Here is a 21,488-nt window from a genome sequence, read left to right on the forward strand (position 1 = left end):
TGGGGTGATCCTGTGGTTTCCAATGAGAGCTAGCATTTTGCACTTGTTGAAATCATGAGGTGAGTTGTGTTAATGAATCAGAGAGGACATGCTGTCAGCACCACTTAGCCAGCCAACAGCAGCTTGTTCAGCCATGAAGTACATATTGCAACCCAATCTCTGAACTGGCAGCCTGCGTTCCACGCTTTCTGCTGTTAACTAGAATGGTTGCTTTGCCTTCAGAATTTATAAATATTACTCAGAACCAAGGAGCATGATAAATCTCCTGTGAGGTCTGCCAAGCCAAAGCTGCTAGAAACAGCCTGGCTTGGGACCCTGTGCTATGTGTGTTGACAGAGTTGCTTGTGTGGTTCATATTGGTTCTTATGAAAACCCAGTCAAAAGCAATTGCTGAAGGGGATGAGAAGTCCTCTATTATCAGAGGCTTTAAAATGTTGATGACTGCTAAACAAAATCCCTTTATAGCTAGTCTTGTTGTTAGATCCTTTTTATTTTTTTAAATATAATTGGCTTTGAATCTTTGGCCAGTTAGTTTTTTGTTCTTAAATCTTTTCTTTCTCTTGGTGAACCCAGGGATGCCGTTTTACAAACTTCAGCAACCAAAAGATGAGGACTGGAAAGCAGAGGACTCGAACCAAACATTAAATCAGGTGCAGTTAAATGAGCCTCCTCCAACCAATTATATGATTCCTGAGCCTATGTTTCCTGATCTAGATTCCTCTCAGGTTGGTTCCTATTCTGGCAGCTGAGTATCATGGAAGGCATCTCACCTCACCTGTGCCCTTGTTGTGCAACATCCTCTCATGGCAGAGTTTGCCTTCCTCTGTGTGTGGTACATTTCATATAGCATATACACCTCAGCAGTCTCCTAGTCATTTAATCTCTCAGGTGGTCCTTGCAGTTGAAGAAGCACATTTTCTTTCAGCTCTGCTGTATACATGCGGCTTTGTTTTCAGCAGTAATTTGTGGAAAGATGGTGCTGTTTGAGAAGCTGTGAGCTTCTCCCTGATTGTGATCAGGCTGTAAAAATTGGCCTGATGGCATTGATCTGTGCCATCAGTCTGTGCTGCCCACCAGTTGTGAGTGGGGCTGGTGCTAGCTCTTGGTGCGCAGAGACCTAGTTGAGGGCTGGGATGTTAGCCCCCCTCATTTGAACTAGTAATTGCTTGACTGTTTGAGTGGATAGAAGGTGCTCTGAAAATGCTAATATCTGTCTTGTAAGTGCAAGCATTTACAAAATTTTATCTGTTTTACAGGTGTACTGTCAAAATATACCTATGAGATCACTTCTGCCCTCAGTACTTACCACCTTGACGCCTTTCAACCTGTCCACGATTCAGTTTATCATGCAGAGTAGGCTTCCAGCACTTAGCTGCATGGCAGGACAGAGCCTGACTCCAGAGCCGGGTACCCTGGCCACTGCATCTGAACCAGGAATCCAAACTGCTTCTGTTGGCAACACAGAAGAAAAGATCAAAGCACCCAAACCTCCAGTGGATAAAATGAAAAATGAAGAAGTGAGTGAATGCTATCAAGTAGTAAATGCATAACATTAATGAGCTCTTTATTTGAACTTTTACAATTTGAGGGTATTTAACTTTCTCTGTACTGTATTCTCCCAACCCCTATTGTCAGTTCTTGTTTTGCTGACTTAATGTGCTATCCCAGGAGCAGCAGGCAATCCTTTCTTTGAACTCTTTTGGGATTGACTCCATTTGCTGGTTCCACTTTCTATTGCTTAGTTTCAATATCACAGGGAAGGATTAAAGCATCTAAAATACGTTCTTAAGGTTCTGAAACTTTCTTGCATGAATGTTTGGGACTTTCCAAATACCGTGATGTTAAAATTTCTCTGAACAACTGGTTTTCTCCTTTCCCCTCCAACTCTGAAATTCATGTCAATTCTCATAGCAGTCCTATAGAGAAGTAGGACTGTATCTTGCTGCTCATCAGCACTGAAAATGCTGAGATAGTTAAATACTTTGGAGATGTATTAATGGAGACATTAACACAAGAACAAAAACTTCTTAGCCAATTATTTTACTTTGTACCACAAAACAAAGCAGTAATATACTTTTCCCACTTAACCTCCATTTATAAGCAGCAGTTTTTATGAATTTGGTTTCATAGAGTATTTTCTGATGTCATCTGTAGTCCTTACTTTATAGGCAACTCCACAATTTTCAGAATGCCTTGAGAACTACCCGAAGCTTTATATTCACAGCTATGACTTGCTACTTTTAGAATCTGATGCCTTTTGATGGATGTATGTTTACTTCAGAGCTGTTGGAATGGAAGGAGGAGACCAAAATTTATAAGTGGACATTGTAATCACTTGGTTAAAACATATTCTGTAAAATATAGAATAAGCGTTACATAAAACAAGGGTTCCTTGTACTGCCACCTGTTATTTGTTTCAAGACTGCAATTTACAATAAAGGATCTCACTTTCAGGCTAGCTCTCACTTGGGCCATTGTGTAATGAGCTTTTTCATTGTTAGAGCATTTCTAAGAAAAATAGACTTAGAAACCTTTCCCAAGAGAGCACAAGGTAATGAACTTCTTTTTGCTGTGCAGTACATGAAGAAGCTTCACATGCAGGAAAGGGCTGTGGAAGAAGTGAAACTTGCTATTAAGCCTTTTTACCAGAAGAGGGAGATTACAAAGGAAGAGTACAAGAACATTGTTCGAAAAGCAGTGCAAAAGGTAAGTGACAGTGAAATGAAGATGAGGAGCTGGGCAGATCATGAAATAAGTGGCAGTACTTTGGATTGCACTTACTTACCATCTTCAGCAATTACATGCTATAACTGAACAGCAGATCTTTGAACTCTGATTCATACTGTGCAGTCTTGTGGTGAAGCAGTAGTTGCTATAAGCAGGACTGAGTGGTGCCACTGATGAGAATGGTCACACCATTCCTTTTAGAAGATCATGTTTTCAGTGGTCTGGAATATTGCTAAAGTAAGCTGCCTGAGCTGAAATGTTCATGCCTTGGGTGAGGATGGTCAAATCTCTCTCATTAAGAACTTTAGCCCAAATCATCAAGCTGTTTCTGATAAAGTGAGAAAACACTTTGTGCAGTAACTCCTTGAGCACCTTTGGTGTCTGGGAACTTTGGAAGAGGGCTTTGCAATTTGACTGATGTTGACTTTTATCTCAAATCTTAGTGCTGACCAGATCGTGGCTAAAAAAACCACCTGATTGGCAAGTGTTGTCTTGGGGAAGTAATGCCCTTGCGGTCAAGGCAGTCAAATGGTACTCTGGGGAACTGTATTCTCTCCCTGCTCTGCATTCTTGCTGTTACTGAGTAATTCCATTATAAATCAAAATTCCCTAGATAATGGCTGCAATTTCACATCTTCTATGTGATCCATATGAACCTCATGTGTGGTTTGTAGGAGAGTTGAGCAACACAAATTGCTGCTGAAGTCACATGAACTATTCTCTGAACACTGATAAAGTTATTTGTAGTGTCCATTCTCTCTCCTGCATCTCAAAATGGGCCCTCAAAACTCCCAGATTCTTTTAATCTTAGAATTGCTTCCTGAAAATTATCAGAAAAATGGGAAATTAACACTTCCTTTGTTAGTATGTATTGTGCAAAGCTGGATGGAAAGGCCTGTAGTAAAAATGAATAATTCTGCTTTCAGAGGTCCTTCTGCATTCAGTTAGTGCTCAGTAGATAAGCCACAGGCCATTTCTGGAATACTTGAAGTAGAATACTACTCTTACCCTGTTGAGTTTTCTGCTTTATGTATCCTGCTATGAGACTCAAGGGCCTATGCAGGAATCAATTCTCCTGGGAAGCTTAGTGCTTCTCTGTCATTTGTCAATTGCCTGCCTGAAGTGCTGTAATACTGTTAACTGACCAAATGCCTTTTCTAATCCCTTGTAGATTTGCCATAGCAAAAGTGGAGAGATCAACCCTATGAAGGTAGCTAATCTGGTGAAGGCATACGTGGAAAAATACAAACATATGAGGAAACATAAGAAATCTGATGGTGACGATATACGTGAAGTGGAAAACTGAAAGCAAGCCACAACCTGCATGACTTGGACTGGACTTATTTTGACTATGAACACTATGTTAGAGGGAATAATAGATCTGCAGTTGCATCTCATCGAAAATGAAGTGCAGAGAAGCAAGAGTATAATAGGACGTATTTGCAGAACCTTCTTCTGAATTTTTACCATATGGGAATGAACTTGAGCTTTTTTGGATTACCTACAGATGTAGAACTAAATAACAATCAAATGCCTCAGACCAGCAGAGTAATTTGAGGGGAAATGCTGTAGAGATTAATATTTGGGACTCCCAGGTTGCTACAGTTTTCAGGGTTACTTTGATCACATTTTTGGGCTGTGCACCTGTGTTGCTGAAAGTTTGAAACTGGACACCACTTTTCATATGCAGTATGTTGAGAGCTGTATATTGTTTCCCTTGTGTTTATTTATCGAAATATAGATTGTCTTTAGAAACTTCTGATTTAATACTTGAAACATTGTAATTTTAGCCCATTTGATGGTGAGCGAAGCTTTACTCACTGTCATTTGGGGATTGCAGAAATGAGCTAACCTTTATAAATTGACTTCAGAAACACTGCTCAAGCTGTGGTGTTTATTTGCATTCTGTTGGAAGTACCTTGTTAGTGAAAAGTTTAATTTTGGGGTGGGAGACTCTGTTGCACTTCTGTAAATAATGCACTGATGGCTGGTTTTGTCTGCCTTTCAGGCAAAAAAAACACCCAAAAAGCAAGCATTGTGAATTCCCAGTAACAAGCTGGGGGTATACGGTTGAACTGATGTACAAAGCAGAAATGTGACAGAATTTATAAAGTTATTTTGAATGGTTTTAGTCCTAAAACTGGTGTCATTTGTTTGTCTTACAGCTGCTTTTTGCTCTGGCTACTCTGTATAAACCTGCACACTTGGCTCTTGTGTAAGGAGTACTGTGTTTCTAGAAGAGGGTTGGAGTTTAATAATTAATTTTTCCTCCTCCTCTGTAGGAGGACTATTTTTCCTATCAAGAAGCAAGGGAGTCCAGCACACATGCTGATGTCATCTTGCTTTCGTTAAAAGCATTCATTGTTCACATGTACTGCAGAGCAACCAGTCTTTTAAGTGATCATCTGAAAGTCAGCTACAAATATATTTAGCACCCTTGGACCTGACAAAAAGCATCATTCCCCATCTGTTCATGATAGGGAGAAGACATTTAACAGAGAAGCTGAAGAGAAGACCAGTAAGTTACAACTTAGAAACTGACTTTCCCTTCAATGGGAACTGAATGTACATGTTGGACCAGATGGCAGCAATGCATCTTATTGAGGGCTTTCCTAACCTCTCAGAGTGCACTTGGAAACTGCCCTCTTTGTAGCCAAGCAATAAGACTGCCTTCAAAGAGAAAACAGGCTCTCTGGGATGAGTTTTATAAAGCAAGTAACTGCATCTCTTTTTCCTGGTGACCATAGGCAAACTCGCAGATAACAAGCTCATTGATCTCTTGGTGATGTTCCTAACTTCTCAGTGAACTCTAATTTTGATCATAAGATTTTGAGCTGCATACTGTAATTTTAGCTGGTTTGGGGACTGTTATTTTTAAACAAGCCCATATACCAGTACTGTCTGGACTGTTCCACTCCTATCATTCACTATCCTACAGAAGTGGTTATGGGTAAGCCCTGAGCATTTTGGAGTTGATCTTCCTTGTCTCTGCTTGCTTCCGATATGAAAGTGCAGCCTGGATGGAGTATCAGGGACTGATAACTTTGGCCTTTCTTTGAAGATTTTTGGAACAAAGGCTCACTAAGACTGCAAAAGAATAGCTGGAAGAGAAGCTTTAGTTTAAGAGCTGAACTTGTAGCTAGAGTATATACCTAGCAGATGGGTGTGGGGTTGTAAATGTGAACACTGCTGATAGATTTCTTAAAGAATAAAGTTCAGAAACTTACGGCACTATTGGCACAAGAACAAGATAACGTGATCTAGTTGTGAATACACCTAGGCTAGGAATTGGACACCTTTGGAGGTATCAGAGGAACAATTCTGGAATAAGCTGCTTGCATGAGTGAAAAAGGGTAGGTGGTGTGAAAAACAAAGCTTGACCAAATAATAGAAGTGACTGCACTGTTGACCAGGAAGACAATGTCAATCTGTCAATTTTGTTCCTCTGACTGTTTCACTGCTTTAAATTTTTGGCTGGTGTTAGCTGTAAATGAGCAGTAAATGTAACAAACAGCCTGTTGCAAGGTATCTTAGGAGTGCATGTACTGCAAGGACAGTTAATTCTCAGTTACCTCTGTACCTGCTCTTGCCTGGAGGAGTGATGAAGCTGAAGACAATAACTTCTGCACCTGCCTTCCCCTGAAGTTACATGAACAAGAATCCTGGTTCTTTTCATTCTGTCTACCATTAAAAAAATAATCCATCGAATTGTAAGCTGCCCCTTGGGAGAGGCAGTGACAAGCATACCTAAAAATGCCTCTTCTGGCATGTTCTAGGAAGCAGTTTTTCTAGTATACTGTGTGTACTACTTGTCATTTTGTTGTTGTTTTTCATTCTGATTGACCCTCTGGGATCAGATGCTGCCACCTGTTTAAAGGTAAGAAATTTTATTTATTCAACAGGTGCAGTAGTTTGGTACTAGAATAACTTCTTGTTAGTGTCCTTTTCCTCCTCTGCAACAGTGGTAACCCCAAAAGCTCCTTTATCAAAGACAGGGATGCTGCTGTAAGAAGTTGACTCAGGAGCTATTCTGCCACCTTGTCTCATAGGTGACCTCCAGAGCTGCTTTTGGGACATGCCTGTGGCCCTTGTATCTCATCAAAGGTGCCTGGGTTGTTGAGAGCTGCTCTGAGGTGGATGAAGAGAGGGTGGGGTTCCTGGGCAGAGCTTGGGGAGGTGGAGAGCAGAAAGACAGGAGGAAGTGAAAGGGGGAGGCTGAGCTACCAGGAGGATCCAGCTGGTGCCTCGCTGCAGGGCCATGACCCAGCCCAGAGCCTGTGAGTAGCTGCCCCAGCTCTTTGCTGCTCTGAATGAGAGTGGTGGTGGGAGCCCTTTGGTTTGTCTCTCTGATGGTGCTGGAAGAGACCAGGCATGTGCGGGAGGGTGAAAGCTTTCCTGCTGGGCTCATGCATGTCCCAGGTTTAGGTGGTGACGCTGAGAACTGATGATGAGTTGGTCCTGAGCAGGGTGGCTTGCACAAGGGAATGTTGCACTTGGTGGTGTCTGGTGAGGAAGTGAAATGAGGGAAAGGAAAGCAAATCTGACCATGTTTTTTTCTAGTATTGTGTGATCCCCATCCCACATCCTCCTGGTGTTCTTCTTGCCTGCGAACCTCTCTGCTCTAAACACCCTTCTTTTGGGGATGTTCTTGGCCATCACCAAGTACCTCCTTGTGTGCCCTGTTCTGCAAGGGATCCCACTGCCCCCGCATTATTCCCCACGTCTTCTGAGGTTGGGAACTTCTCTGTGGGAACTGCAGTGTCCATCTGGAGATGGGGGAGGATGTGAGAGAGGAAGTGTCTGAACTCAGTAGCCCTGGTCTCAACACATCTCCCTAGCTGTGGTCGAGAGCTGAGAGCAGGCTAGACAAGTTATTTGGAGAGCAGTACTCCTCCTAACATGGGCTCTGCCCTGCCAGCCCACTGCTGGGATTAGAAATCTGCCAGTTTCCAAGGAGATGCATCTGTGGCTGGAGCTCTTGCAGTGCTTTAAGGGGAAAAAAGCTGTTAATGGGGTGCTTGGGCAACATCTGGTGGGCACCATTTCTTCCTGTGTCTTCAGGCCCAGCGAAGATCCTTATGTCCTTCCTCTCTTGAGAGGGCACAGGATCTGCTCAAGCAGCAGCTGTGGTCGTGCTGTTCAACCAGCTCCTGTGTTTTGCATCTGCTTTTCCTTGCTGGCTGAAATGATCCCAAAGTCATGCTGAGCTCAAGGGAAAAAATGGTCTGCAATCCAAAGATTGAAAGTGTCTCTTAAACACCTTCCCTGTCCCATGCGACCAGGTCAGGAGCAGGACAACAATTTGCGTGACGTGACTCTCTCTACCCAGAGGCTGCGTGTGCTGCCTTCAGCAGTCCTGAGCAACCCCGCACTGGAGAGCCTTGACCTCGACAGAAACAAGCTCAGGAGCATCACTGGCATCTCTAAACTTTGCAATCTGAAGAAGCTGATGCTCTCCAAGAATGAGATTGTGGACTTTCCCAGTGAAATCCAGAGCCTTGTCTGTTTAGAGAAGCTTGAGCTCAATCAGAACCAAATCCGAGTCATCCCAGAGGGAGTTTTTGCCCATCTCCCCAGGCTTAAACACTTGCGGCTGAACAACAACCGTCTCAGTGCCCTCCCCAGCGACCTGGCAGCTTGTCAAGGTAGCCTCCAGTACCTCAACATCTCCAACAACCTGTTCCGGACCTTCCCCCAGCCTGTTCTGCAGCTGGGACACTTACAAGAGCTCTATGTTCAGAATAATGCCCTTCGTCAGCTCCCCAAGGAGTTCTTCCAGGGGCAATCACTGAAAATGTTCAAGGCAAATGGGAACCCCCTCCGGGAGCCGCCTAGTGAAGTTTGTGCTGGTGGCATTCAGCAGATCCGTAATTACTTCAGACAGCTTCAATACAGTTCTGGGCAGGAGGACAAGAGGGTCAAGGCCATGTTCCTGGGGGCCTCGCTGGCAGGGAAGTCCACTATCTGCAAAAGCCTGAAGCAAGGGCAAACCAAACTAGTGCCCAAGGAAGAGCGAACAGTTGGTATAGAGATTAGCGAGTTCCAGATTGAGGACTTCACATTTCTCTTCTGGGACTTTGCTGGCCAGCTAGAGTACTACATGACTCACCATGTGTTCATAACCCCACAGGCACTTGTCATCCTTGTCATCAATCTCCACATGTAAGTACTGAGCTGGTTTTGATTCAAAGTGGAGTGAAAGAAGAAAAAAGAGGGTGATGAAGCCCCATGTGGGTCCACACCATTTCCATTGGACTTCAATGCCTGATCTTCTCATCACTGGAGTAGCTAGCTCTCCCTCTCTCCCTTTTTGAGGATCACTCTTCTAATTAAGCCACTAGATCTGTCATCACCTTACCAAAGTCCTTTGTTTTGGGGGGTTAGATGAACATTAACTCCTTACATGACAAACAGCTTTCCTTTTTGCCTTGGAAACACCTCTGTGAGCCCTCCTGTATTCTGTGGTGCTCCCTAAATGTGGAGGGATCATCAGGTTTGGGCTTTGTGGTAAAAAGGGATGCTCCCACCCACAGCAGACACACTCCACTGCACCCCATACCTTTAACTGGCTTAGGTTAAGTAAGGATGGGAAACTTAAATATGAGATTGGCTATGGTCCATGATGGCTTAAGAGATCTGAGCTCCTCCCCAGTAAGCCCCTGGGACAGCATGCGGTGCATGATCAGGCATGTGCTGGTGGAAGCTGGCTGCAGATCTGGAGGGTTAGACATGAATTTGGGATTGTCTTTCTCTCCCTCCCCAGGTACCAAACTAATGAGAAGACTTTTAAGGAGCTCGTTGGTTTCTGGATCAACAACCTGTCCATGAGAGTTCCAAACTCAGTGGTGCTTCCTGTGGGAACCCATGTGGACTGCTGTGAGGAGGAGGAGGTGGAGGAGAAAAGGCACGACATCATGACCAAGATCTCGGCCATGCTGGCGGAGAGAAAAAGGAACCTTGCTCACTTCATCTATAATCTGGAGGGCAGTGAGGAGCCTGAGTTTTATGTGGACCAGTGGGAGAAGCTGAAGGAGATGGAGAGCTGTACATTAACGGTAAGACTGAGATTATCATGGTTCTTTGCTGTTTGTGGCCACTGTGTTGTCTCTGGTGGCCCAGTGTGCCACTGGTGATGATGACCTGGTGCTAATGCATCTGGCTGCTGCTGCAGCTGCTCCCCAGGGCTGGGGTGGACATGATAACCTCTGGCTGTGACCTGCTGGGTCCTTGTCCCTGCTCGGTGATGGGCATTTCCTCCTGTGGTTTGCAGCAAGTACCTGGGGAGGAGTGGGGGGAGATAATTTACCATTCACAGGTGATTTTCCAGGAACTGCTGGAAGAGCAAAGGTGTGAGGGAAACACCCTCTAAAGCTGAGCCAGCAGTGCACCCCATCCTTGGTGACCTCCTTGGCATTATGTCTGCCCTTTACGTCACAGGGTAAAAGATTCTTCTGGATGTGATTTTAGCAGGTGTGTGCTTTCTGTCTTCCAGGTCTTAAACTTAGTTGCTGTCAACTGCATGAACCACTATGATATGAGAAAGCTCAAGGCCACTATTCTGGAGCATGTGAAGAATGAAGAGCTCTTCCCTGAGGTTGTCCGAGTGCTGCCGCCTATCTACAGGCAGGTGGAAGCTGCCATCATAGATATCACACAGAGTGAGGAAATGGCAAACCATGGTGAGTGATCCATCACCCCTGCTGCACCTTCCTGGGAGGACCTGCTGCCCTGTGGTTGGGACAGGCTTCCCAGTGCTTGCTGCACCTTCTGGCCCTGCTCATGTGGTGTTCAGGGTCACTGCTGAAGACCTTCCAGTGCTACTGCTGGACCATTTACTGCTACTACCCAGCTCTGTTATTACAAGCATCTGGGCTCAAGGCAGGTGCTTATGGAAAAGCATAGGAAAAGCCCAGGTGCGTCTTCACCAGGAGGCTTTGCCAACATTTTCCAGCCAATGGCTGGAGGTACCCTGAGCTGGCCACATTGTCTGGTTTGTTTCTTTCCAGTAACGTTTTTCTTTTCTCCCCTTTGCTCTATACAAGCAATTAAAAAATCTTGCAGGAAGGAGCTCCCCATCTTTAATGCTTCTGTGTGTTTTCCAAATGTTTGTCCTGCTAACTTAATTTGATGGCCCCTACCCTAGCTAGCCTCTCCCTGTGTCTCCTGTGACTTTAGCAGGACAAGCAGGCAGGCCTGGCCCCTTGTTTATGTAGCTAAAGCGGGTGGACTAGATGATCTCCAGACATCCCTTCCAAACCCAACCATTCTGGGATCCCTTTGGCCTGCTTAGGTCAGCTGTCCTGGCTGTGTCTCCTTCCCAGCTTCTTGTGCATCTCCAGCCTCCTCACTGAAAAGTCCTTGACTTGGTATAAATGTTGTTTAGCAACAACCAAGACATCAGTGTATCATCAACCTTCTTCTCATACTAAATCCAAACCACAGCACTATACCAGCTACTAGGAAGAACATTAACTCTGTCCCAGCTGAAACCAGGACAATGATAATCTGAGGTTTTCTGGATGGAAACAAACCTGGTCTCAAACAATGAAGAAAACAAACAAACACACAGAGTATTAGCTTTGTTTTTCAGCTGCTCCATTGAGGTCCTGGCAGGCTGCTGATATCGCTGAGGCAAAGGAAGACTATGGGAGCTGCACGGTGGCAGCGGGACAGCTGAGGATGGGAAAAGCATTTTTGGCCACAGCCACTGAGCACTGTGCTGGTCCCAACTGCTTCCCCAGGAATGGCACGGGTGAAGCTGGGTGCTGCTTGTGTTTATTGGCTCTCTGAGGTATCTGCTTTGGAATGCTGGTGTGTGAGAGATGTGCGCTGAGCTCCCACATCTCCCTCTAGGTATGATGGACCTCCAGTACCTGCTCAGCAAACTCTCCCAGTGTAAGCACCTGGCCAGCCTGGGCAGAGAGCTTCTTCAGGACATCTTGCGGTACCTCCACCGCATTGGGCTTGTTGTGTGGTACGAGGAAATCAAGCACCTGGAAAGCACTGTTTTTCTCCAGCCTACCTTCCTAATAACTGTGTTCAAGGTGAGCGTACAGATCAGGATGATTTTCTCTGCAGGACCCAAGCTCTGCAGCTTTACTGGGCTACTCTCTTTGCTGTCTTGTCTCTCCTTCTCTTCCCATCCAGCTCCTTGTGAGGTACTGCCTAGCTCAGCAGCTTGAGAGCATCCCTGTGGACACGCTGATTGAGGAACATGCCACCATCAGAGACAGGTCCAACTGGGTGTGGACCTTCAAGTCAAAGGCAATGCTGTGCCACCGGGCTGTGCGTGCCTTGGTGAAGCACCAGCTCTCTTCAGAAGGGATGCGGGATGTCTTTGAGGAAATAATGGGATACAAGCCCCACAGAGGGGGAGGGAAGCTCTTCAGCCTCCTTGAGCACTTTGAGCTCTGCCTGGAGGTAAGGCACGCCGAAGTTCTCAACCCACATGCCATTGAGTTTGTTCCTGGAAAGCCATGGGAGACAACACGAGGCCAAGGAGAGTCCTGGTACTTGTTCCCAACCTATCTGAACCAGACCGAAGAGGTCTCCGAGGTGTGGGGAGGAGATCACCCTGAGGACCTCCACATCCGTGCCTACTTCTCACCTGAAATACCTGAGGGTTTCTTCCAGAGGTAAGTGGTGGTTTCCAGCCCTCAATGATGTTGTGTGGTTCAGGGTGTGCTCAGTGCAATGCCAGTATGACTATCAGCAAGCCCTTGGCTGTTGAGAGCATACCAGCTGAGGCATGAAGCTGGGACTCAGGAGACCAGGGCAGCTTCTCAGCTCTGCCACAGACGTGTGAAGCCCTGAATGAGCCATTTCAATGTTCACTGCCTGGACCTGAGCAAGGACCATGCTCCTTCTGGTTCACCTTTCATCTGGGGTGGTTTTTGGCTAGTCCATACCCATCCAGGCAGTCAGAGGCCTCCCAGTCCCACCCGAGGATCGTCCAGTTTCTACAAGTTCCAGTTTCTGGAATGTATCCCATCCTTGTGGGTTTCTCAACTTACATGAAGTTTTAACTGATGGCCAACTCCAGAAGCAGCTTTTGGCTTAAGAGGCAGCTCCTGCTGCTTGAGCTTTTAGTAGGGCAGGGTCCTCATTTAGTGTCTGCCTCTGTTTCTACTGAAATTTGGTTCATATTTTTCAAGTCTACCTGGTGCCACACTTTCTCCCAGCGTTAAGAGATAAGCAGGCAAGATGGTGGTGAAAGCTGCGGGCACTCTCCTTTCAGGCTCTTGGTGAAAGCTTGCTCCTTTTACTCCACACACTGGGTGGCCAAGGTGACCTGCTTACTCATATCCAACGGCAAACCTCTGCTGATCAAAGAGAACAACCAGAGGGCCTACAGCTACCTGGAGCTTCGCTGCAGAAAGCCAGCAGAAAGGATGGGTATGGATCCCTGATCCTTATTTCATGACTCTCAATCACGTCTCTCCTTAGCTCCCCTGTCACACCTACTCCTCTGAGCAGAGCATCCCAGAAGCCTCTGACATATGTCCTGGTCCAGCCAGGGTCCTCCAGCAGTTCAGGCTTCCTCTCAAGGAAAGAGAAAGTCATGAAAGAGAAAAGTCAAGTTTTCAGCCTTCTCATGGAGCAAATGGGTCATCTTTTCCCATAAGGTCCTAGCAGAGTACAGTCTCAGGCTGGGTCTCCAAGTGACAGGCAGAAAGGCCTTCCAAGTTGTGGACCTCACTTATCTTTTAATTCTTTTCGGAGGCCAGTGAGCTTTCAGAAATGGAGCTGGTCCAACCATTCTGGCTGTGGTCTGGTGGGCTGGAAGTGATGCGTCACCATAGCATCTCCTGGGCTGCCACAGTCAGGTGGTTGTGAGTAAGCAAGACGTTCTTCTTTTGCCTGGAAGGTTTCCAGGTTGCCTGGGACTTCCTCATGGCAGTTGTGTTCATCATCCGGAAGCTTGCCGAGGAGTGGCCAGGGCTGCATGTGTGCATGAAGAGCCCGTGCCGAACAGCTGGCTGTCCTGCGGAGCTCATCTGGCCAGACATGGATGGCACAAATGCCGTGTATGTATATGTCATGCCCCTCCAAGGACTGGAGCTGGGTGGTGCTACTGTAATGCTGGTGGGGCTGGCCAGCTTCTAAAAGCCATGTGAAATTAGTTGTGAAACTTGCTGGTCACCATGTTTCCTTTCTACTGACAACAGCAGCCCTTGTCCCACAGGGTGTTAGCATTTAATTGTGTGGGAAATGTGAGCATGGAAAGAAAGGTGAAAAAAAAAGTTGAAACTCAGGGATAGGTATGTGATATCCATTCTGGCAATGTACCCATATGTTCCCTATCTCATATGCTCAGGTGCTCAGGCACCAGGGAAGGCAGCAGCTGTCCCACTAATGGCAGGACCTCATGTCAGGGTGGAAAGAGTCTTCTGTCATCTTGGTATTATCTTCCATGGGAAGTGCTGAGGGCAGCTCCTGCTCCTTCTATTTCTCAGGGCTTTTTCCTCCACAGGACAAAGGAAGATGTTAAAACCTGTGGGACATGCAGGCACCGCTTTGGCACAGAGCTGCTCCTGCCCAAAGGTTAGCCCAATGGTCCTGGGTTTATGCTGCAACAGTGCTCAGGGTGGGAAAAGGGCTAAGAGTTTCATGGGGCTGAGGTGCTGATGATGTCATCCCATCCCCCCAGTACCCAGGAAGCTGGAGGAGCCCCCAGTGCAGACTTCTGCTCATTATTATGTGACAAGCTATGGGACCACAACATTTGGGCACAGCAGCATCCACGTCAATCAGCAGGTAAGGAGGCTGCCACCTCCCCTTGCCCAGGGTGCAACACTGGTGGCCAGGCTCATCCTCTCCCCTTGTTCCTGAAATGAGGGAGGGCAGCTACCTCCAGCCTGGAGAGGGACACCCCATCTTTCAGCAAAGCTTTAGTTACCATGCTCCTCCCTGAGATACCACTACCTCTGTGGCCCAGAGCCAAGCTCTGGGTCATTCATATTGTAGCTCCTGCCTTATTTTTCCAGAACATTTCAAGTGAGTAACTCTGGGCCAGTGGGGAAGCACTTGCTGAAGAAAGAAGAATTATTTTTGCTTAGCCAAAGCCTAGCTGTCCTCAACACGCTTTGCTTGCATGTTTATAGCCTTAAGGCACAGAAATAAATACATCCCTTCATGCATGGCTAGTCACCTATTTACACAAATGTAAGGGGAGAAATGTGCTGATGAGTGCTCTGGTACAAGCCTGCTGCCAGCAGGGGTTTTGCTGGGACACATCCCCAAGGTTCTGGGGGATGGGGGTGTGAATGGTGAATGTCTTGGACGTGGGAGCAGATGTCCAGGCAACATCAGCAAGCAGGAAGCACCTTTCTATACATATATATATATTTAAACTTAGAAAACTTAAGAAAATAAATCTGTAGAATGACTGCATTCCCAAACCCACCTTAGCAGCTGATGGAGAGAAAAAGCAATGTGTGAGCTCCTGGACCAGAAGGTGGAGGTGCAGGGAGCCAGGAAGGAAAGGTCTCCACTATCAGCATCCCACAACAGTGTTGCTGGGGGGATGCCAGTTTGCACAGCCCCCAGTGCCCAGTGGTTCCCTGCAAGCTGGTGCAGCCACAGGGAGCGGGGGGGGTGGGGGGCTCAGTCCATCTGCATGTTGTACTGCTCGATGAGCTCGAAGAGGCTGAAGGAGTCAGAGAGCTGCAGGCTGATGGTGCCACTGTCAAGGGATGAGGCTCCCTCCCGCAGCACCTGCTCACACCAGTACTCGCAGAACTTGGGCACCAGCTGTGGCAGCAAACCACAGGGGACAGCAGGGTTAGGGACAGCTGCTTGATGTGACTGCAATGCCTGCACAGCCCCATCCTCCTGGAGCGAAGGAAGTGTGTATGGCACCCTGTACCTCTCCCAGCCCCTGAGGGTCCCCATCCCTGGGCAGCTGCCTCTCACCCCACTCTGTCTCCTCACCCAGGCACCTGCTCCCTGCCTAAGCTGGCCCTTCCTGGACTCCTGTCCCCCAAGGGTCTCCTCCCCAGGCACCTGCCCCTCCCTATTCCCTTACTCCCCAAGAGTTCCCCTCTCTTGGCACCCAGCCCCTCCCACATCCCCAAGCCACTCAGGGTCCTGCTCCTTTGGCACCCAGCCCCTGCCATCTCCCCTGTCTCTCAGTTCTTTCATTTCTTCCAGACCCCAAAGTATCCCCTCCTTGGGTATCCAGATCCCCATGTCCCTGGACACACAGGGTTCCCCTCCTTGGGCTACCAGACACACATCTTCCCCTGGCCCGCAAGGATCCACCCCTCCTGATGTACCCAGGCCCCCTATCTCTCTCAGACCCTGACGGACCACTCCCCCACCCCACCTTGAGTACTCAGATCCTTATCTCCCCTGGCCCCCTAAAGTCTGCCCCTCCTTGGGCAGCAGTGGTGAGTGTTGATTCCTGCACCTTGACCAAGATGAGCTTGGACTCCTTGGGCTTGGCATTACAGAAGGACTGCCCAAAGCAGAGGTAGATGGTGAAGTCAGGGGACCGCTTCCTTTGTCTGTTGCGGAAGTCCCTCAGCTCTGCAAGGGGAGACAGGGCTCAGTTTTGGGGTGAGCCTGGGAGACTTCAGATGCTTGTGAGGGACTCCCCCTGTCCTCCCCCACGCCCTTGCCTACCTGTGCAAAACGTATTGAAATCAAAGATGGGGGTTTCCTGGTCCCGGCAGAGCAGGTTGGGTGAGGGTTCCTCGGTGCCCTCGAGCTGCCGGGACAGCGCCCAGAAGACCTTGCACTTCTTCAGGCGGGTGGCAAAGAGCTTACAAGCACGTTGCTCCAGCTGCAGTCCCACGCCATCCAGCAGCTCCTCAGTGTAATGCCGCTGCCGGCCATCAGCCAGCTCGGCGGGGCTGGGAAAGTGCACCAGGTGCCCGGGGCACCCAGCCACCGCTGGGTCAAAGGGCTGGTACACCAGCAGGCACCGGCTGTTCACGACCTCCTCCTGGTGGAAGAGCCTTCCCCGGTAGTAGATGCTGACATCGAGGTTGGGGATGATACCACCTGTGCCAGGTAGTGATCAGCAGCTGCATTCCCCAAACCCAAATGCTCCCCCTTCCCACCCCCCCCCAAGCATTAGTAACTATTAACAATTATATATAGTAATTATAATTTATAGCTATTACTAATAACACTCACCTGAGTTATCCTCCAGTGGTGGCAGTGCAGTGGGGGGGAAGAGCATCACCTCCCCTGGGGATGGCACAGGGACCGTGACCTCTGGCACGTGACATGGTGGTGGCATGGCCCCTGTGGCAGGAGACAGGCAGCATCAGCATTGTGATTCGGGGGGGGTGCAGTGGGGCGTTGCTTTGGCATGGGGTGCACGTGGCAGCACCCCAGACTCTTTCCACTCCGTTACGGCACTCGCACACCTGGGGCTGGATCCTGCCCCACAGCACTCACCTTGCTCACCCAGCAACATGGAGCCTGGGAGGCTGTAGGTGGCCAAGAAAGGCTGCTCTGCCATGGGCACCCATTGCTGAAATGTTGGTGGGGCAACGCAGTTGTTTTGGCTGGGCTCTGGGTGAGGCTGGAGCAGGGTGTCCCGGTGCCGGGCTTCCTCTGCAGAGAAATCACTGGTGGGAAAAGACTGGGGTCTCCCACCCATACTGTCAGTCTCACCTGAAGGTATCCAAGATGGGTTCAGAGGGCCCAGGTTGTGGGAAGAGATGGCGCACTGTTTCAGCACCCACTCCAGGTCCTCCATCATCGAGGGCTGTGTTGGGTCAGTGCCGCCTGAGAAGGGGCACAGCAGGTAGGAGGTCTCACAACCTCAAAAGCAGCCCTGCCTGAGCCTACTGGGGTACCTCTTCCAAAACCATTGGGGGACAAGTATTTACCTGGGGGGGCAATTTCTGGAGCCATGTCTTGGGGGTTGAGCTGTGAAGGGAAGCAGGATGAGGGGGAGACTTACCACTGTGGATGAGAGACACCTAACCTCCACTTGCCCTGTGTTTCAGCCAGGTGCGGAGGTCCAGCTTGGGTGCACCCCAAGGACATAGGGGATGATTGCATTGCCTGAGCAGTGCAAGTGGGGACTCCCCTATTCTGCTGTGCCCAATCCTTACCTGCACCTGCTGTTCCACCACAGGGTCAGGGCTGCCAAAATCTCCCTCCTCCCTTGGACAGTGGGTGCCTGGAAGGAGAGCCATGTGAGCGGGGTGAGCGGTGTGAGTGGGGGAATCTCGGTGCCCTGGGATCACCCACACCACCCCCAACACCATTCCCCATGGGGCCAGGCTTACCTGGGGCGATGGCATAGACCTTGTGTGGGTCATCACCACACTTGGAGTGGTCCTCCAGCAGCACAAACATGCGGGTGCTTGTCAGGGCACAGCGGAAGTTGGTCTTCCACTTGGCTGGGTCTTCCGGGTCCTCATACCGACCACTCGCCTGTGCCCAGGCCTGAAGGGGTGTGTGTGGGTGTGTGTGTCGGGGAAGGGGGGGGGCGGGCAGTGGTGAACATGGAGACCCTGGCTCCATGAACACGGAGGTTTCAGGGTTGCCTGGTATCCCCACCCTCCCCAGTTCCCCCATCCCACCCACCTTGAAGACCTCCAGGTCGCTGCTGGTGACATCTTTCCTGGCATTGTGCTTCCAGGGGATACGGAAGGCCTTGCGGGCCGGATCGATCCAGCGCAGTCCCTGGTACCTCCCGCTGCTGACGGCGTTCACCAGCCAGGGTCCGAACCGCAGCTTCTGGGCCTCCCTGCGGGCGCGGGGCCGTCAGCGGGGGGCAAGCCGAGGCCACACTGCACGGAGACCCGGGAATGGCCGGGGCATGCCGGAGTGCCGCTTACCCTTCGCTCTGCGGCGCTGCCATGGTGCCGCGGCGTCCCCAGCCCTGCAGGTCTCGGGTGGGTGGGTGATCGGCTCGGGGCGCGCCGCCTCCCGCCCGGCCCTTTTATCCGCCCCCTCCACTCGCGCCCAGTTTCCTGGAAATCACGTGACCCTTCCGAAAGTGAAAGTGTTACCGGCGGCCACCCGCGCCGCGGGGGATCGCACGCAGCGGTCCCCGCCCAGTCCCACTGGCGTGCCCGAGTGGGTGCTCTGGCCGTAGCCTGAGCCACCCCTCGGGGATGCTGACTGCGGAGCCCCGCGCAGCCCCCTCCCCCTACTCATAGTAAGTAAAAACAGTGCAGATGTAAACCTGGCCCTGCACTGGCGAGGGACACAGACCTTGGTGGGCAACGGGCAGGATCAGCCTCTGGCCAAATCGCCCATGACCCCACACTCGGGTTGCTCCCCACGGGCTGTTGTGGCCCCAAAAGTGCTGGTGCAGGATGGCTGCACCCTGAAATTAAACAATGCAGGTTTGCAACAAGCAAAGGGCAGGCAGGTGTAGGGACACTCTGAAACACTTGGCCTTGGCCCAAAAGCAGCTGCACCCACCGCCACTGGCGTTTTCCAGGCAGCACCCACAGAACAGCGCAGGCACACAGGTCTTAGCCTTGGAGCTGGAAACTCCCGTGCCTTTTCTATTTATTTATTTATTTCAATTTATTTTAATTCTTCTTCTTTCAGGCTGCCTTAGTTTCCACACCAAAGGTTTGCATAAACAAAGTTAAAAATACTAGCAAAATCCAGGAGGGCAGCAGGCGCTGGCTGTGCTTCCTGCATCCGAGAAACAGTTTCCCAGCGCACCCTTTTCCCGTAAAGCCAAGCACTCCCGTGGGCCTGGCCCTGCTGCCTGGCACTGCACCTGGTTGAACACCTGCAAAGGCGGGCAGCAGAGCACCTAGCTGTCCTGGACCGCAGCAGGAGAGGGGCTGGGAGCCACTGCACATGGTTTCTGTGCCTTGCACCTGCCTTGGCAGGACCTGGGGGCTCCTGGGGATGTTAATGGGCATCCCAAGCACCTCTGGCTGGTGCTGCTGCCCAGTGTGGCAGCATCATGGTTTTATGCAAAAAAAAGGAGGAAAAAAAAGAAGGAAAATCAATGCTGGGGTTGTGCACTGGCCCCGAATGTGTGTTTCAGGGCCAGCACCACCCTTGCACAGGGATGAACCCTGTGGGGGTTGCCACCAGCCATGCCACGGCCCCAAAGAAAGGGGAGAGAGAGGCGGGAGCAGGGTCCCGTGGCCACTGCCCAGCGGCAGCACATCCCCTCACCCCAGAAAGGGGAAGCAGCTCGCAGCCAGGGCTACAGCTGGTTTCCAGTAACCTGGGTCCAGACACAGCTGCCCGTGATAGAAAATGGTCACCCCATGCCCTGGACCATTGTGGGGCGGGTTATGTGGAGTTTTGCATTAAATTAGAACAAAATTAGTGAATAACCATTACATCAGGCAGGTCATGTAGCCCAAGTGCTGCCCCTCATCGCTCTTTCTTGACCCCATTTGAATATTTCCCCCTTTGCTTTTGAGGAATTCCCCCCAAGTGCTCTCAAGGAAATTCCTACACTGTCTTGCAATAAATTTTCCCTTCATTTTCCAGGATATTTTACTGTAACTTTCTAGGATGGTTTCACTTTGCTTTCTGGAAATCCCCCTATTGGTTTCCATTAATCTTCCCTTTTGCTTTGTAGGAACTTTCCCCAGGCTTTTAGGAAATTTTCTCATTGCCTTCCAGGAAACTGAACCAGCCAAAACCAACACACCCACCTGAACCTGTGAAAGGGGTGTACATCACTTCCACCAAAAAAAAATTGTATTTAAGGTCAGTAAACACCACAAAACCCAAACAAACTGGAGCCACGAGAGCCACAGTGAGGACAGGAGGGACAGGGCTACATGGGACAAGGTATGACTGAAAAGGGCCTGGGATGGGGGAGGACTCTATGGCAGAGGGACGAGGTAGGATGCACAAGGAGCTGACCCCATGCTGGCTCTTGTCCCCTGCTCCTGAGACTAGTGTCACCCACAGGGAGGGGAGCAGAAGTGTGTTTCTCTAAGTGTATTTATTTACTTTTATTCCTCAATACTGCAATCCGTATTTCTGTCGATCAGTGATTAATTTATAGGAATTCTGTTTCAAACTCTTACTTTTTTTTTGGCCAGCAGCATCCTGCCTGTTTGGGGGGCGGTCCTGCAGGGCCATGGTCACTATCCCCTCCTACCTCCTCCCATCTTCTTGACTCAGGGACATGTCCAAGCAGCCAAAAAGCAGCCCCATTCATGCCACCAGCTCCAACATGGTGGAAGAAGAGCTGGAGACTTCAGGAGGAAAAGTCAGTTTTACAAAGAAGTTTTTAAAAGCATCCAAAAAGACAAGGAGAGCCATTGACTGCACCAAATTCTTCTCCAGATGCAACCCCACGCTACCAACCTGCATCTGCAAGCTACCCAGTTTCAGGGGGCAATTCCTGCAGGCAGAAGGGCAAGCAGAAACCCCACTACTTTTATTGGCAAGGTTGGTTTTGGAGACCCTCCTTGTACATCACAAAGCAGCAAGGAATGGGGCACCTTAAAAAAAAAAGTCTGTTTTAATCCACCCAAGGGAAATCCAGACCAAGAGCAGCATCACAGCACTACGCACAGCACAGACATCTATCATCATCTTTGCACGTATTCCTTCCCAGATTCACAGAGAAGTCATTAAGAAAAAAAGAAAAATAAAGAAAATTATTCACATATGCAAATAACAAGTAACAAACCAACCACAGAACAATGTTTTTGAAGAGAAAAAGGATGCATCAGAGAAGAAGGTCCTCAACATACAGGTTTTGCAAAAACCTAACCCAAGAACATTACAACAGAGGTGGTTCTCTTTTAAACATTAAAAACAGGGAAAATTTTAAAAATTAATTTAAATAT

At 49.1% G+C, this 21,488-nt stretch overlaps 3 protein-coding genes across 4 annotated transcripts in view; 2 read left to right on the forward strand and 1 right to left on the reverse strand.

Moving 5' to 3' along the window:
* The window catches only part of PHRF1 (PHD and ring finger domains 1), a 30,555-nt gene extending 25,694 nt beyond the window's left edge, over nt 1-4,861 (forward strand). For both annotated transcript variants that reach the window (XM_080345116.1, XM_080345115.1), the window contains exons 15-18: nt 574-650; nt 1,257-1,517; nt 2,578-2,706; nt 3,899-4,861. In XM_080345116.1, the coding sequence (XP_080201242.1) occupies nt 574-650; nt 1,257-1,517; nt 2,578-2,706; nt 3,899-4,033 (602 nt within the window). In that variant the 3' untranslated portion in view covers nt 4,034-4,861. The remainder of the gene's footprint in view (nt 1-573; nt 651-1,256; nt 1,518-2,577; nt 2,707-3,898) is intronic.
* Nucleotides 4,862-6,066: 1,205 nt separating this feature from the next.
* LOC308040893 (malignant fibrous histiocytoma-amplified sequence 1 homolog) lies at nt 6,067-14,837 on the forward strand (the record flags this gene model as incomplete). Its single annotated transcript, XM_080345273.1, is given in 13 exon segments — nt 6,067-6,080; nt 6,871-6,943; nt 6,947-7,004; nt 8,010-8,889; nt 9,491-9,782; nt 10,220-10,406; nt 11,581-11,771; nt 11,875-12,362; nt 12,965-13,122; nt 13,595-13,754; nt 14,201-14,271; nt 14,378-14,484; nt 14,832-14,837. Coding segments are annotated over 13 exon segments (2,685 nt in total).
* Nucleotides 14,838-15,064: 227 nt separating this feature from the next.
* Nucleotides 15,065-18,644, reverse strand: IRF7 (interferon regulatory factor 7). The gene is made up of 10 exons (XM_080345451.1): nt 18,534-18,644; nt 18,280-18,442; nt 17,979-18,138; nt 17,802-17,869; nt 17,574-17,613; nt 17,137-17,469; nt 16,870-16,980; nt 16,354-16,734; nt 16,139-16,257; nt 15,065-15,480 (listed from the first exon to the last, which is right to left on the reverse strand). Exons 1-10 carry the CDS (start codon nt 18,554-18,556, stop codon nt 15,334-15,336), a joined length of 1,545 nt encoding a protein of 514 aa, XP_080201577.1. The 5' UTR covers nt 18,557-18,644; the 3' UTR covers nt 15,065-15,333.
* Between the last annotated feature and the right edge of the window lie 2,844 nt (nt 18,645-21,488).

This window comes from Nesoenas mayeri (assembly GCF_963082525.1).
Source record: "Nesoenas mayeri genome assembly, chromosome: 5".
NCBI lineage: Eukaryota > Metazoa > Chordata > Aves > Columbiformes > Columbidae > Nesoenas > Nesoenas mayeri.

Bases quoted from the DNA above. Each gene is read 5' to 3' on its own strand.
- IRF7 (XM_080345451.1), bottom strand. From the start codon at position 18,556: ATGGCAGCGCCGCAGAGCGAAGG. The intron at 18,139-18,279 runs GTGGGTGGGATG...ACACCCCTTCAG, and splicing joins GCGACCTGGAGGTCTTCAAG to GCCTGGGCACAGGCGAGTGG. The intron at 16,981-17,136 runs GTGAGTGCTGTG...CTCCTGCCACAG, and splicing joins CATGTTGCTGGGTGAGCAAG to GGGCCATGCCACCACCATGT.